Here is a 17,367-nt window from a genome sequence, read left to right on the forward strand (position 1 = left end):
ACTTCTCACCTTGGTTTATTCCACTTCCCAATGTCTGTTGTCTGACTTTATAGCAATAATCCTGCCTTGAGTTAGAAAAGGCAAGATAGAAATGTTTAAATAAAAAAAAGGGATGTTTGATGTTCCTTCAAGAATCCAAAGGTGGCTCTATAACGCTCCTTCTCGATGAGCATGACATAAGGACATGAGGGGGATTTTCTCACCTTTCTTGCCCAGCAGTGTCCCAGAGCTGCAGCGCCACCTGGCTATTATCTACTGTTATTGTTTTCACTCGGTAATCCAAGCCTGTAAAGGAAACAGTACATTGTCCCAATGAATTGTGGTTTCGTTCAAGGACACCTGTTAAAGAAAATGCATAGCTTTCTAACATGAGACTTAAGCATGTCTGCATAACTTGTGACTAAAACTTACCAGCCATGTATTATAGCTTGTCAGGTACTTAAAAAGCACCTTCAATTTTTGCAGTCCCACAGAAATTTCATTGAACCCTTCTTGGGCTGCCATACAGGGCTGATGAACTGTGTTTGATTGGATGGATCACAAGCCATAGCCCCTCCCCTTCACACAATCATGTAGGGCACGGATCCCCAACCTTTGGAATTCTGACACAGAGTCGGGGGTGCTACCAGGAAATGGCTGCTTCGGGAGGTGTTACCCAAATTGCTATCCGTGTGAAAGCCCGTAATGAGCAAAGCTGTCTCTTTTTCTGACACGGAACAAGCGCATGTATAGCACAAGATGGGTGGCCGTGTTAGTCTGTCTGTAGCAGTAGAAAAGAGCAAGACTCCAGTAGCACCTATAAGACTAAAAGAAATTGTGGTAGAGTAGGAGCTTTCATGAGCCACAGCTCACTTCTTCAGATACCGTATCTGAAGAAGTGGGCTGTGGCTTGTGAAAGCTCATATCTTACTACAAATTGTGTTAGTCTTATAGGTGCTACTGGATTCTTGTTCTTTTCTATATGTATAGCACAGGTATTCTAATTAGGATCTTAAACCAGATTCTGCACAACACCCGAAACAATGAGGTAGAATAAGCATTTTTAAAGAAAAGGTTTTTATTGAATTAACAAGATGGCAAATTAAATAACTGTTACGAAAAATAGAGCGGGAGAGCAAGAGAGAGATTTTTAAAACCCCAGAAAACCCCAAACCTTTCCCTAACAGCTACCTTTCTATATGGGGAAGCAAAAAAGAGTGAACCAAAGATATACACGCCCAATCTCAATGAGAGGGGGAGAAACATCAGAGAGCTTGGAAATTGACCAGGCAGGGGAAGAAAGTGCAGCAAAGTAGGTCTGAGAGATGCCAACAGTGATGTTGGGGTAAATGGAGGAGTTCCAAACTGGCTACAGAAACTGGGGCTGAGGGATAACTTGCTGTACCTTTTAGCCAGAATCGAGGAGGGGAAGGGGGGCAGGCTTCTGAACGGGGGAGTGATAAAAATTCAATCTTCCTGGAAATGGACAAGTTTGATAAGGAAGTTCTGTTAATATTGTAAAGGAGGGTTTTCCTGGTTTGCATAAAAGTATCAGAAATGCTTCATTAGGGAGGTTTGGAAAAATAGAACTGTGGCTGGGTGATTGCCATGATTAAGAAAGGGCAGAAACCTTCCTGTTCCTGAGAGCCAGTTTGGTGTAGTGGTTAAGAGTGCAGGACTCTAATTTGGAGAACCAGGTTTGATTCCCCGTTCCTCCACTTGAAGCCAGCTGGGTGACCTTGGGTCAGTCACAGCTCTCTCAGAGCTCTCTCAGTCCCACCCACCTCACAGGGTGATTGTCTGAGGAGAATAATAACATACTTTGTAAACCTCTCTGAGTGGGTGTTAAGTCATCCTGAAGGGCAGTATATAAATTGAATGTTGTTGTTGTTGTTAATTGTTAAGAAGGGGTATGTGGACTGTCTGGAATCAGTCTGTTGCTTATTGTTTTGGAAATCTAGGTTGTTCATTAATATCAAAGTATTCAGGGTGAAGGTTCCAAGGTCCTTGTGGAAATAGACCCCTGGTTGAAGTTCTTTTGGGATGGGCTCTGCATGACTGACGGAGGAGCGGCCCTTGGCGTGACTCACTGTCCTTTGACACTGGTTTATGCAGATTCCATCTTTTATTTTTTAGTCCATGCTAAGATAAAGTGAGATCAAAATAGGGGTCCCCATGAGGTGAGGATCCTGGGGGCATCAGAGGTGACATCAAGAAGCTTAGCAGGACCTTTAAAGTGAACATTGGCTTTAATTCTACCTCAGAGTTGCCAGACATTCACATTTCTTTTGGAATGATGGCAGTTATCAAATTTCATTATAACATACACATATGTGTGTGTGATATGAATCTGTGTGAGTGCATGTGTGTGTTGTTGTTGTTTGAGGACTTGCACGCGTCTCCTTTAACTTACCTACAGTAGCAGCAGTGCCTGGAGAAAAACGATCTTCACAGAACCTCATTAAAAAGGAAGTCTTTCCCACACTTGAATTGCCCACAAAAACGATCTTGAATAAACGATCTGGGGCAGAATATGGTCGCTTCTCCTTTAAGTAAGCACAAACACCGGCTGTTCAGTCAGTGGCACAGTATCTGTGATTAGTGGGACATCCTTCATAGAAGGATTTTATACAACACCTGTTTTAATACAGTTTGGTAGTTTGTCTCCTTCAGCTTCTAACTGCCATTAATGGGACACTAGAGGGATACAAGGAGCAGCTGGCTGATACGTCCTTCCTCAAGGAACATGTTTTATTGTATTGTCTTCTAATTCCTGTGAGTTGTTTGGGGAGTCAATATTTAGCTGAAAAGCAGCCATCTCTCTATCCTTGCTCTTAACATCCACAACAAAGCATGCCCCAGCTCAAAGCACATCAAAATATTTAACAGAATTTGGTTACCCACTTTGTTGACCTTTAGCTGAAATCCTTGCTAACATAAGTTCACCCATTCAACTCATTATCTAAAATATGTTAATTCAAAATGATCCTTATTATGTGCAGTTTGAGAAATGATGTACATGGTACCTTAATACTAATGTGTTTGCTTTTACATACCAGAGGAAACATGGAACATAGAAAAGGCATCTCCATGCATCTGACGAAGAGAACTGTGATTCTCGAAAGTTTATGCTACAATAAAGTTGGTTAGTCTTAAAGGTGCTACTGGACTCTTTTTGATTTTACTGTTTATTAGGACATTAGGATTTGAATCCAGTGGCATTACAGAGTCCAACAAGATTTTCAGGGTATAAACTTCCAATAGTCAAACTCCTACCTTCAAGGGGAGTGGGGATCCCTAAGCCTTTATATCCCAGTCATGAAGTGGAAGGGGTGAAGCAGAGAAGGGGGTCAGGAAGTAAAGGTATAATGGTACAATGCAGCTTGATTGGAGCAGAAATTAGCATCTCTAGAGAGATAATAATCCTATGTCCCTATTCAGCCCCAGGGAGTCCATTGTTCTGATCCTGTGAATGAACTCAAGTTCAGCAATCTCATGTTGTAATTTGCCCTTGAAGTTTCAAATCCTGCTGTTTTACTGCAAATTAACACGACAACCTACTTGAAACCATTACTTATTAGAGCGCTCATGCTTGTTGATAACTTTGGTTTACACCATATAATCAACCTTGTTTCTCAGTGGGAAAGGCTGACTATGAACAAAATTGGACTGAACGTCCGATTAAAATGAACAGCCTTTCTCAATAGTGGTGAAGAGAGAGCTGAGGAAACAGAAGCCCCGCTCCCTTGCTCTTCCTCATCGCATGACACCAAAGACAGGTAGAAACACTAAAAAAGCGTGAGGGAGCACCTTACACTCTGATAGGCACAGATGTGACAAAGATGAACTTCTAGAGGACATGACAGCAGGTTCCAGAACGAGACATCTCAGCAGGTTTAGTATATAATAACTGGGACTGACACTTCATAATGTGAGTACTAAAAATCACAACACTGGCTGAATATACTCCCACCAATAACGCTTATTGACGCAAGTCCCTCATTCATATAGAGAGATCTGAAAAAAATATGGTTCAGTTTCAGAGAATTTACCTAACGCTTTTGCAAAAGCAAAAATTAAAATGTAACGTCTTCCGCCTTACATTTGACAGTGTTTCTTTCCCCACTGGCTGTCCTCTGGGAGAAGAAGGTTCAGAAGGGAGTTTTATCTGGATTCTGTCCGTTTTTGTTTCTGGTGAGATGTTTTCCTCTTCTTCTAACCATTTGGTTAACTGTCCATCTCCCGGCCGATCAAGGAGCTGAGGCAGATGATCCTCCTCAATTGATATTATTCTTTGGAGGTGCCCTTTTTGAGTCAGCCGCGCATCACTAGTGGAGTCCGCCTCTAATGAAATAGGCCCATTCAAGCCAAAGGAATTTCTTCTCTTTGAGAAGCTGAACGTATCATCTTCCTCTGAAGACTGGCTAGGAAATTATTAAGAAAAACATTACCAAAGGTTGCATAGTTTTGAGCACGATAATCATGGTAGAATTCTGAATGAAAAGTCTTGAATTTGGAATTTGAGTTCAAAATTGGAACGTGAGATTTGAATTCAAAATGTGATATTATAAATAATTTCAGTAGGTATCAGATATGAATGTCATAAGCAGAGAGTGCTAGATCTTGGGTTGGATCTAGCTAGCTTTTTTGCTCGGTCTCTGCTAATTGCCCTCCTTATTACAGTCCCTGTCGCATATGGCTTTTGTATATGGAGGTCTTATATAATGCATAGCAAAGGCTTCTCAGTGGCCGAAGGATACCATTTCTCCTCAAGGATCCTTGAAGAGCGAACGCTCAGAAAGAGAGGAGGAAATTGCTCATGCAGAAAAGGCCCCAGATTAGTCTCAACTTTTGATTTCAATAAACATCCATTGGTTGGTACATTCTGTAAAAATAAAGATGGCAGTTGAGAGAGTCAAGGTTTCCCAAATTCATGGAATAAGCCTTCCATAGCTCTGCAACGTATTCCATTTTGTGGCCTTGTGTCTGAAAACATAAGGCAGGATAAATATGTTTTAAATGATCACATAAAATCTTCAGAGGATTCTCCAGCTGAAATCCAAATGGTTCAAATAAAATCTTGTTTACCAGGTGATTTTGTGTTACTGGTATTTAATTCTTATCATTAAGAGCTCATGGATTTATGTACTTCATTTATACCCGCACTTTTCTTCCCAATGGGGATACAACATGGCTTACAACATCCTCCTCTTCCATATTATCCTAACAACAGCCCTGCGAGATAGATCTGGCTAATTGCATACAACTGGCTCCAGGTCACTCATGGCAGAGTGGGAAACCAAACCTGGATCTCCCAGATACTAGTCTAACCTAGTCTAGCCACTACATCACACTTGCTGTCATGAAGCTGTCCGTCCAATTCCAAATACATTCAATGATACTATTCATTTCAACAGACTTGGCAGATTGCACCCTAGGCAAGATCTGTCTGTATCTTACTTTGCAAGATTTAATGACACCCCAAAACAACCACCCATGGCTGCTTTCTCTTGTCTCATCATGACAGAGCTGCCTCTAGCTGCAGTTTTACTCAAAAGCTTGCTGCATGTCGCTTGAGTCACAGCTGATGACAATACCACAAATAAAAAGTGCAGAAAATAAACAGTTCAACAAAGAACTGTTTCCTGCATCTATCAGAATAACATTCTGCTAAATCAAGATGGGTATGTTAGTCTGTCTGTAGCAGTAGAAAAGAACACGAGTCCAGTAGCAACTAAAGGACTAACAAAATTTGTGGCAGAGTGTGAGCTTTTGTGAGCCACAGCTCACTTCTTCAGATAAAGCTAGAATGTGAGCTGTATCTGAAGTGAGCTGTGGCTCACATACCCTACCACAAATTTTTCTTAGTCTTATAGGAGGTACTACTAGCTTCATTCTGCTAAAGTTTGCATATGATAACATTAAAAGACTTACCTCTTTAGTGAAACTTTGGCTTCCACATATTTGCCAATTATTGACCCTGACCTTTGTTTCCAGCTGGCAGTCGGACCACTCTTCTTGCATTTCTAGAGAAACATTTTTATTGAAGTGGGTGAGTGAGGGAGCAATCCTAGGCAGCTCTACTCATAAGTCCAATTTTATCCAATAGAAACTATTCTTAGGATTGCAGCTGGAGTCAATGAAATGTTTATTTACTGCCTTTTAATCTCCAAATGGTTTAGAGAATAAAATATAACAACTGCAAAAAACTGAACAGCTAATTAAAACAAATTGGAACAGAACCATTTGGTGGGTCAGGATAGAGATTTTCCTTGGTGGCCTTTGCAAGCACAGCAAGAACTGAAATTAACAGATTCATGCTTCTCTAAATACAAGCTCTGCACTGCAGAACTTCCTATAGATTACGTTAAGCATACCAGCTGTCTATATCTGCAAGGAGGCTTCCCTTTCTCTGAAATGCCAGTTTTTGCCATTTCTGGGGCCTCAATGAAAATGCAGATTCTTCAAGGCAGAATGAGGCATGTTTTTTTTCTTTGCATTTTTGGTACATGAACAGTAAAGGCTCTGAATGGAGGGAGGCAAAGCATGATCATATTATAAATGTGTACATAGACTCAAGAACAAAAACAGCAGTGACTAAGGAGGCAGGAAGCAGAATTGTAGCTGCAGGCACAATAAAGTTAAATCATCGACAGTATTTTTTCAGGTAGCACTCTCCTCCCCCAACCATTATTCAGAACCTATTGTACTTCCTACTGTACTACTATGTACAAACGAAATAGCAGAGGTCAGAATCCTTTTTTTTAAAAAAGAGTATATTAACTACAGCCCCCACACAGTTCCCAAACTAGTGAATTGAAGTAGAAGATGGAGTGTTGGTACACTGTAAAACAGGGATGGGCACAAACTGAAATATGGACCAAAGTTTGGCATGAATGAGGCCAGTTCGTGGTTCGTGAACCGGCAGTTTGTCAGAGCCCATTTCTAATGAACTGCCACGAACTTTAGCCGTTTTTTGGGTTCATTTTTCGGTTCGTCACTGCAGACAGCCTGGCGCCAATCAATCAGTTTCCTAGACAACGGGGGTTGGGCTTTCTGCATATCTTCTGCCGACCCTGAAGTGACCTTCTGCTGACCCAGAAGTGACGATTTGCTGACCTGGAAGTGAAGCTTTCAAAAACCAAACGAACTGGTTTGCGAACCGGGGCAGGTTCATGAAAGATCATGGTTCATGAAACGTGACGAATCACATGCTTTGTTTTTTTCCAGTTCATGCCCAACTCTACTGTACATCTATATGCTGATTAATCAGAAAATGGTCAGAAAAAACTAGGCTCATTAAGTGGAATTTGTTTACCTGTAAACACATGTCACGTTCATCTTTTAGATATTTGTTCCTTTCTCTGTAGGGAGAAACTGAGATATAAGTCACATTCCTCCTTTGCCAAGGACAGTCCCGGTGGTTTGGGGTATTTTTCCCTGAAAAAAATAATTGTCCCTGTCTTGTCCCTATTTTGCTCATGAAAAAGATTTTGATATTATTTTTTTAAAATGGTAGTTTTATGCATAGCAGCACTTCACAGGCTACAGCCACTTCCCCTTGCCACTTAATTGTTCTCTAAATAAAGGCAGATGCATCTTGTCTTTAATGCATTTGTCTTTACCAAACTGGAGAGCCAGTTGATGTAGTGGTTAAGAGTGCAGGACTCTAATCAGGAGAGCTGGGTTTGATTCCTCACTCCTCCACTTGAAGCCAGGTGGGTGACCTTGGGTCAGTCACAGCTTCTAGCTCTCTCAGCCCCACCCACCTCACAGGGTGTTTTGTTGTGGGGATAATAATAACACAATTTGTAAATCACTCTGAGTGGGTGTTAAGTCATCTTGAAGTGTGGTATATAAATCAAATGTTGTTGTTGTTGTTGTTGTTAATGCAATTTAGGCCCACAGGCCTGAATAAAATGCGCTTTACAGCATAGAGATAAATAACATCCCATTAAGTCTATTAAAGGGAAAGGATGTTTTTTTCGTCACCCAATTGGCAACTGTAGCGCACCAAAGAAACACCATGTGACATGGAGTAGCTGGTGAAATTTATTTGACTAACACTCATGATACTAGATCAACATGGGTAGGTGTGTTCGTTTGTCTGTAGCAGTGGAAAAGAGAAAGAGTCCAGTAGCATCTGTAAGACTACCAAAATCAGTGGTAGAGTATGAGCGTTCATGAGCCACAACCAGGGGTCATTTCGTAGAAAAAGAGCTGGAGGAACTCATTAGGATACCTCATTAGCATAACTCATTAGCATATGCCATGCCCATTGACATCACCAGAAGTGTGTCATTGGCATAACTGATTTGCATATGCCACACCCCCTGACATCACCTATCCTGGCTGTTTTGGACCCAATCCTGCCCATTCAGGGACGAAATTGGGCCCAAAATGGCAAAAAGGGGCTGAAAATGGCTGAAAAGGGGCCTAGAATGGTCAGGATCGGGCTGCTGTTAAGTGGGAGAGTGATCCACCACCCGTCAGAGGCCTGATCCGGGCTGTTTCAGCCCCAATCCAGGCCAAAACGGGCCCAAATGGCCGAGAGTCACATGGGCGGGGCCACCTGACATGGGACCTCTTTGGGGAACTGCCGGAACTGTGTTCCAGCACATTCTCCCTCAAAATGAGCCCTGCATCTGATGAAGAAAGCTGTGGTTCTCGAAAGCTTATGCTACAATAACGTTGGTTAGTCTTAAAGGTGCTACTGGACTCTTTACTATTTTGCAACTACTGTGTTCCGGCATGTTCCCCCGCAAGATGAGCCCTGGCCACCACTCACTTCTTTAGATACAGCTGAAGTAAGCTGTGGCTCACAAAAGCTGATACCCTACCACTAATCTTGTTAGTCTTATAGGTGCTACTGGTCTCTTGCTCTTTTCCACTCATGATACTGTAGAACAATTGATGAAAACTCTGAGGTCCTTGGGAAAAGGGTAGGATAAAAATGTCATTGATACATAGGCAGCAGTTATGTTTCCTAGGATATGTTTTCCAAAAGAACAATCCCTCCCCCATTGCTCTTATGTGACACGACTAGATAACAAAAAAATAGTGCCCTGCTTCCATCTCACCATCAGCCTTATAACTGCCTGGTAAGATAATGAACATCGCTGAATGTGTTTGAGTCGCACTTGTTTTAAGTAATAACTACAAAAAGGTCCATTGTGAGACAAACATTTTTAAATGAAAATTTTGAGGGTTTTCAAAGCCAATGCAGTGCAGGCTATTTCAGAGTTCAAGAACAAAGCACACAGCAGGGGTGCTCCAGCTATTATTCTTGGAATGAGAAGAGGGATCCTTTAAGTACACAAGAGTGTTCCTGTTGTACTATGTGAAATGCTAAAGAATATGGTAATACTGTGCATAGCTTCACCATTTAATACAAGATGAAAAATAGTTATCTTTCCCAATATTAAATATATGGCTTCTGACTTTTCTTATCATGGCCATTATTAATTCCCAGTATCTGTGATGTATACATTCTTGTGGATAAGAAGCCTTAGGAAAATATGCACACCTTTGTGAACCTACCATAAAAAGCCTTTAGTTAGAAAGGGAAGTAGCGAAGTGTTCAGTCAGATGAGAACTAGAGGCAGCTTGAACCGTATGGCTAGCTTGTCAATAGGGAGACAAAGTAGATAGGGTGGAGCCCTAAAAATCAGTGGTGCAAAACACTGGGGCTTCAGGTAACACAGGTTTGGTGGGAATTGGGAAGCCAACCCCACAGCAAGGAATGGTCCCATAGAGTTCATCCCAGTTGGGTGGCAATGAGCTAAAACAGTGCATTTGTTTGAACAAAGCATGCCAAGTATAGAAGGAGAGCAGGGCTTTTTTTCACCCAGAACGCGGTGGAACGGAGTTACAGCACCTCTTGAAAATGGTCACATGGCTGGTGGCCCCGCCCCGATTTCCAGACAGAGGGGAGTCTAGATCGCCCTCCGCACACGGCACGGAGGGCGATCTAAATTCCCCTCTGTCTGGAGATCAGGGGGCGGGGCCACCAGCCGTGTGACCATTTTCACTGAGGACAATTTAAACTTTAAAAAACTCCCCCCTTGTTCCAGCTGACCCAAAGTGATGTCATTGCGCAGTCCCGGAAGCGTGCGTGCACTTTGCATGTGCACATGTGGTACCAGGAGCAGCACCTCCCACCAGGATTTGCCCCCTGTGCTGGCAGACAACCCACTGAGTTCTACCACCTCTTTCCCCAGAAAAAAAGCCCTGGAGGAGAGAGCAAAAGCTTACATGGTGCCAAGGCTGGAGAGCAGCCCTTCTTGCCACTTTATGCCCATTCTTTGGAAGACGAATGCCAAGGTGACATCACTCTCAGTCTAGATTAGTTAGCTTTTCTCTTTGGGTTTACCTCCAGTACTCTTCAATACCTCTGTGTGTATGCTGATATCTTCCCATTTCATCTGTTTTGACATAGCATGTGCAGGGCCGGATCTATGGTTGCTGGTGCCCAGGGCAACTGAGGACCACCCACTTGCATGTGCGCTGGGCACTTCCGTGACATCATCACACGGGGAGGGCGCTGTGGAGCTGGCGGTGGCAGCGCAGGTGGCTGGGAGGCCACCTGCGGCATTCGCCTGCCCCGCAGGACAGGGGGCGGCCGGCTTGCCGTGCGCCCCCTGTCCTGCAGGGCAGGCGAATGCCGCAGGCGGCGTCCCAGCCACCAGCGCTGCCTTTTGCCTGCCCCGCAGGACAGGGGGCATGCGGCAAGCGTGCCCCTGTCCTGCTGCCCATGTGCTCCTGGGGCTGGCAGCTGTGCCCAACGCCCCCTCTTTGGTGGCGCCAGGGGCAGACTACCCCCCTGCCCCCCCCATCGATCTGGCCCTGAGCATGTGTGCTAGTTATTAAATGGCTTTTCTTATAAGATGGTGTGACTGCACTCAACTCTTATCCAAGTGCCTAGTCACATGAAAGCACACATAAGAATACCTCCCCCCACTTGATGTTGACATTAGGAAAAAAGACAGCTGTTAATCATTACTTCGAGAAAGTGTAGATATGACATGATACGATTATTTGTTTTGGAAAAATTTGGAAACCTTTTAGTTTACATTGTTTGTTTGTTTTTGTTGTTTCTTTCTGTATTATGTTTGTTTTTGTATATTGATTAGCTGTGTCTGTTTTATTAGTATATGTGTAATTGTAGTTTTTTTTAGGTTTGTTTTTAATTATATAGAACTTTTAATAAAAAAGACTATCCCACCCTTTTGGTGACTTGAGGCACTAGGGACTCTGCGTGTGTGTGTGTCAGGATTACAGATACTTGCAGTACAATCCTAAACAGAGTTACTCCAGTCTAAGCCTACTGATTTCAATGGGCTTAGACTGGAGTAACTCTTCTTAGGATTGCTTCGTTGGATTATGACAGTTTCTACGGGGGACCTCAAAACATTAGATAGGATTTGGGGAGGAAAGGTGTCCTGAAAGGAATATCATAATCAGAAGCACACACATTGGAGAACTGAGCTTTCTTGCCTGCTTGCTGGTTTGGACCAGGTGATGGGTGGAGGCTGAGAGAATGAGGAACCCCAAGAGATATGATGTACATCATTTGTCAAGTCTATATTGTAACATCTGTATTTCATCCACATACAATACATCCAGGTGGACATTGCATGTGAATCAGTATGGGAATGGTGTTTTGATACGGTATATTGCAGGCTAAATAAGAACACATTTTCCAGTGGTCAGTTCCAACCCCCTCATGTGTAGTACTCTTTGGAAAATTCAAACATTAAACTGATGTTTATCAGCCACCCTAAAGTTATCTGCTCTCTTAAGGGATTCTGCCTTGTCCCTCTTTCAGCCACCCACACTGGGAACTCCCTCAGATATACCTTCTCTCAGAGCCAAGCTACAAGTGACGCCTGACACAGGTTGGGCACTTGTCAGCTTCCCTCAAGTTTTGATGGGAAATGTAGGCGTCCTGGTTTTACAGCTTGGCTCTCCATTACAGCTGCAAGACCAGGATGCCTACATTTCCCATCAAAACTTGAGGGAAGCTGACAAGTGCCCAACCTGTGTCAGGCGTCACTTGTAGCTTGGCTCTCACTTTTCCTCCACATCTTTCCTCTGAACCAACGTGTGTTCTTACCTTAAGAAATCCAGCTGCTTCAGAAGTCCTGACTTCTCCCTCTGCAAAGCTTCTGTCACTCTGTAAACTTCTCTAGGGGGAGAAATATTATAAGCACCATCAAACTCAACTTATAATATTACTTAGAGATATCTGAGATCAGCGCTCACACTTCCTAGTGTGGCCCAGCAATAATAAAACTTAGCATCTTCTGGGTGTGGAACTTGCTTTAAAAATTCTTTCAGTAACACAGGCCATTTTCACATGGCCACACGCCCGGAAGATTGCGCGAAACTCATGGCATAAAAGCATCTTCCTACCAGCACGATTTCCTGGCACGATCCTGTTTAATGGTGTTTTTTCTGACATCATCGGGCCATTAAAGGGGATCGTGCCGGGAGACCCTGCTAGGAAGATGCTTCATGCCGTGAGTTTGCGCAATCTCCCAAGGCGCATGTGAAAATGGCCACAATATATTGTAAATTAGGACAGGTTTTCTCAATATTACAAATGAGAGAGAGCACCTGAGATTAACAGAACAATGGTTTGCCATTTTGAAATACAGGCTTCCAAGTTTTACTATAACTATTAACTTTATTTATACGCTGTCACTCTGTAAACATCTCTAGAGGGAGAAATATCATAAGCACCATGAAACTCAGCTTTGTCTTTCTCACTGAAACTCAAGGAGGATTACAAACTCTGAAAAGCAGGTTAGAAAGCAAAGACTTCCAATAAACAATAACATAGGACCAGGTTTACAGAACTGGAAAAACAATACGACTGAAAACCCGCCTCGGGCATGACATATCATAATGAAGAAAGGAAGAGGACATCATAGTAAAAAGTGAGCTGATCTGGGTTGCCTTCCACCACTGGGCTCCTACTGTTCTGTATTTCTCACTGCTGCTCAGTGGAGAAGTGGGAGACAAAAAATGAAGGGAAAAAGTGGGGTCACAGCAATGTGAAGAGGTCATTTTTGGTTATGTACCGGAAGTGATGCCACAGCATAACAACCTCTCAAGATTTGGGAAATCACATCATGCGCTGCACCATCACCTCTGCCCTCCCCCACCCCCCAAATTTCCTAGGGATCGCCAGCAGATGCAAAAAATTCTTTTTTCCAACTCAGTCTAGCCTCAGAGGCTAGATACCTTGATACACCTACTATGGCTACCTGGCTACACACCACAGTAACGTCGAAACCAGACTACTGTAATGAACTTTACACTGGTCTCTCCTCAACATCAGCTGGGAGACTGCAGTTGGTGCTGAATGCTGTGGCTTGTCTATACTTAAGAGCTAAACAGAGCATGCATATTATTCTCATCTGCAGTCTCTCTAGCCATCAGTTACCCAGCTCAGTTTAATGTATTAGCAATCACAGACAAAACCGTTCATGGCCTTGGTCCCTCATATCTGCACGACCGGCTCTCCCCCTATGCTCTGCTATGACGGCTTTGTTCATCTGAGCAGGGCCATCTGTGAACCTGCAAATGGACAAAATCAACAACTGCCCATACACTTGCTCTCTCCACTGCAGCCCCCACTTTACGGAATGGCCTACCTGATGAGATCAGGAAGGCTCCCACTCACCTGGCTTTCTGCAAACAGGGGCTTTTCCGTACAGCAAATAAGACTGTACTTGGGTAAAGGTTTAGGTTCTATGGCCTATATACTATAGAGTATAAATCATATTGTCTTTTGCTGTAAAATAGGATCCTACTATGTAATTTTTACATCGTCATATTAGTACTTATGCTTTGCTTCAGTTCTGATTTCAGATTTTTGGTTGGCTCCAGATTCCTACACTACAAATCCTATTGCATTGCTTATTGGATGTCCCATTCTATTGACTCTACTGACTTACTTTGTGTAATCCACCTTGAATACTAGAGAGAAAAACGGACTATAAATAATGTAAAACGGACTATAAATAATGTAAATAAATAATAGACTCCAAGGTCGCTCATAGAAGCAACCTTCTCAGCTGCTGTTGTGTTCAAAAGTTCTCAAACTATTGAGTTAGAGGTCTGCAAATGTAACTATTGAGTTAGAGGTCTGCATAAAAGAATTTATGCATTCTTTTATGAGTTTATGAAATGTCTTCATTTATGTATTACCAGAAGTAACTTTTTTCTGCATCTGGTAATGCATTACCTCTCGGTGGGGGTGTGTATGTGAATTGAAGGTGGCTGCCTTCATAAGAAAACATGAGAAATTTCTGATGTGGCAGGAATATTGTGATAATTTGGGTGGCCTACCGGAACTGACGTCACAACGTTGCTGCAATGCTCTAGAGATTTAAGAAATTCCAAGAGCATGACATCACTTCTAGGTTTATAACAAGAAGTGAGGTTGCATCTTCCATTAACTCTAGCAAAGCCATGTAGTTGTCCTATCTTAATGCTTGTACTATGCACTTCCACCATCAATGTATGATTTAATAGGTTATATCATATGGGGTGATGCCTGCACCCCATAAGCAAGAGGCTGTCATCATCCATTATGTGTAACAACCTAATCCATTCTAGTCTCGTACACAGAGAATCATACCTGAAAATTCATGACAGGATTCACAGCAAGCCTTTCTCTGCCCCAGCACCCCTCTTTCCTCCTCCCCTTCTGCAATTTCCCCTAGGTGAATGTGGAATATTATTTCCCATAGCATCTGAAGAAGTAAGCTCTGTCTTACAAAAACTCCTGCTGGAATACATGTTGCTAGTCTTCAAGCTGTCCCACTGGACTTCTGTTTCACCTAGCAGTGACTGTCACTCACATTTCCTTTTCTTCCTGCAGTTTTTTTGCCTCATCCTGCAGCATCTGCAGCTGTTGCTGAGCAATTATTAACTCCTGGGATGTTCTATCCACATCCTTCTGAAGCTCCTGGTTGGTGTGCTTCAGTCTGGTATTCTCCACTTTGGTCTCATGCTTGCCATCATACAGCTCTTTACATTGTCTCTCCAACTGGATGGGAAAGATGAAAAAGAGGTCATAAAAGTCATTGCCTGATTAGATAGGAACGCAAATGTGCAAAGTGCCTTCCAGGGCTGGCGTTCCAGTCCTCTGTCAGTCACACAGAAGATGCTAATAAGAAAATCAGAGGAATTTCCAGACCTGATTTCCATGTGATGTGGGCGAAGGGGGAAATGGTTATTTATTTATAGAAACACAGGCCATAATCACAAAATCATGGAAATCCAAAGTTCCACTCACAATGCAGCCTTGGATTAATAAATTATGGGAATTTCTCACAATGCAGAAAATCACAGACCGCATCTCAACCACTGAGAACCAGAACTTCCAATCCAATTTCTATGAGAAATGGTGGCCTTTTCTGGACTATATGGAAAAGCAAAACAAATACTTGAAGTCAATACCTGACAATCTCAAAGTTATGGAAACAAACACCAGATAGGGAAAACTTCCTAAGGAACACCGGAAGAAAGAAGAGCAAGCAGGCTCAAGGAAGTTGACAAAAACCTTTGATCAGAATATACAATATATTGAAAAGTCCCGATCGGCATACAATGTAGTCCCAGTCTATTTTGAACCCAAATGAGTGATAACCAAACAGTCCTGGAATTAAGACTGAAGAGCAGCCAAACGCCCCGTGGAACGAAGGTAAGTATTCGAGGGTTGGTGTTCGTAGTCTGCTGCGAATTGCAAGCGGCAGCAGTGCAGTTCAAAGAAGACAGCGGTGCCGCTTCTCGTTTCTCCCCTCATTGGAGGTTCAAACTGTTGGAACCAAGTATGGTTAGTCAATGGCCTGAAGAAGAAATTATGTTTGAAACGAGCCAATAATAAAGAGGCCGGCGAAGATCGTTGCTGTTAGCAGTGATCGTCAATACCAGTGGACGTGGCGCCATGGTCTCCTTTGAACTGCACTGCTGCCGCTTACAATTCGCAGCAGACTACGAATGCCAACCCTTGGATACTTACCTTCGTTCCATGGGGCGTTTGGCTGCTCTTCAGTCTTAATTCCAGGACTGTTTGGTTATTGTGAATTATACCCGCCTTCTAGAATGAGAGCTCTTAAGTGGCAGCTACTTGGACAGGGGTGCTCAAGCGCCTCCTCCAGGACAAGAAGTTTTTGATGTCCTGAGAGCCAGGAAAGGAGGAACCAGGAACTGTAATAGTAATGCTGTCATCTTCACACTGCGTGTTTGAAAAATGGGCAGTGTGTACAGAATAATTTCCTCTTCTCTTAAGTCAAGCATGACCCACACACTGATATTGAAGATTTTCTTGCAATTTGCTGAAAGACCAGTAAAATTGATGGAATATGTTGCCAATGCCAACAACTAGAAATAAAGATTCCCTCGACTACAGTCACATTGGTTTTAGTGCTAGCTAAGATATGATTAGAGTGGGGAGTCCATGAGAGAGAGGCATAGAATAATACAACTAGATAGTTAAATGAATAGACCTGCTCAAGGTAATGTTCATCAAGAAGCCAGGTCGATCATTATTTTTGATTTATGATAATTTATGCAAAGAGATTCATCAGCATAGTAAAGAGAGAAGATTTTTAAAAGCTGGCCCACAGCCAAAAGGGAGAGTAAAATAGCATCATCAGCATAAAGAATGATAGGGACTAGAAGCTTAAGAGCATGTAAGTTTTGAAGGAAGTTTCAAAGTGGGGGGTACAAATTAAAAAGTTGTGGGCCCATCACACATCCCTGGCATACTCCCTGGGAAACTAAAATTGCATTGGTTTAATAGTCCTGGGGATTAGGGTGAACCTTAAGCTCAGAGGGTGCATAGAGATATTTAATTATATTTAGAAGCTTGGGTGGTGTTAAGGTGGCTTCCAGTTTCTCCTTTAGTCACCCACTGTAAGAGATTAAATGAAATGTGGCCTGTAGATCAATAAATGCAGTATATTAGTATTTCTCAGCAAGATGGGCCAGGGCATGAGTATATTGCATAGTAGAATCCCCTTTCCTAAAGCCAGTACAAAAGCAGTGTATTGAGTACGGCGGCTACACTGACCAGAAGATAACACTCCACAATTTACTCTTGCAGGCTTACACTCAGGATTAGAAGAACCACAATTCAAATGACTGCAGAACCCCAACAACTTAAATAAACAGAGAGAATCATGGAAAATAGACCAGGAAAAAATTAACAGAATGCCGTGAAAAACTAACTAAACCACAAAAATCAAGTAAAGAAATAAATTTAAATAGAATTAAATTTAAAGGGATAGTAACAATCTCAACAATACATAATTCACTCATACAATAAGCATAAACATATAGACTGCTAAAACAAACTCAGAGGCTATAAAA

General features: G+C 42.5%; 1 protein-coding gene across 4 annotated transcripts in view; it reads right to left on the minus strand.

Moving 5' to 3' along the window:
• CRACR2A (calcium release activated channel regulator 2A) overlaps nucleotides 1-17,367 on the minus strand; it is a 76,112-nt gene that overhangs the window by 8,683 nt on the left and 50,062 nt on the right. For all 4 annotated transcript variants that reach the window (XM_054998709.1, XM_054998707.1, XM_054998708.1 and 1 more), the window contains 7 exons: nucleotides 14,853-15,040; nucleotides 12,095-12,166; nucleotides 7,298-7,343; nucleotides 5,914-6,005; nucleotides 4,082-4,403; nucleotides 2,393-2,525; nucleotides 204-285 (listed from right to left, as the gene is read on the minus strand). In XM_054998709.1, coding sequence (XP_054854684.1) covers nucleotides 204-285; nucleotides 2,393-2,525; nucleotides 4,082-4,403; nucleotides 5,914-6,005; nucleotides 7,298-7,343; nucleotides 12,095-12,166; nucleotides 14,853-15,040 — 935 coding nt within the window. The remainder of the gene's footprint in view (nucleotides 1-203; nucleotides 286-2,392; nucleotides 2,526-4,081; nucleotides 4,404-5,913; nucleotides 6,006-7,297; nucleotides 7,344-12,094; nucleotides 12,167-14,852; nucleotides 15,041-17,367) is intronic.

Source organism: Eublepharis macularius, chromosome 15, assembly GCF_028583425.1.
Source record: "Eublepharis macularius isolate TG4126 chromosome 15, MPM_Emac_v1.0, whole genome shotgun sequence".
NCBI classification, from domain to species: domain Eukaryota; kingdom Metazoa; phylum Chordata; class Lepidosauria; order Squamata; family Eublepharidae; genus Eublepharis; species Eublepharis macularius.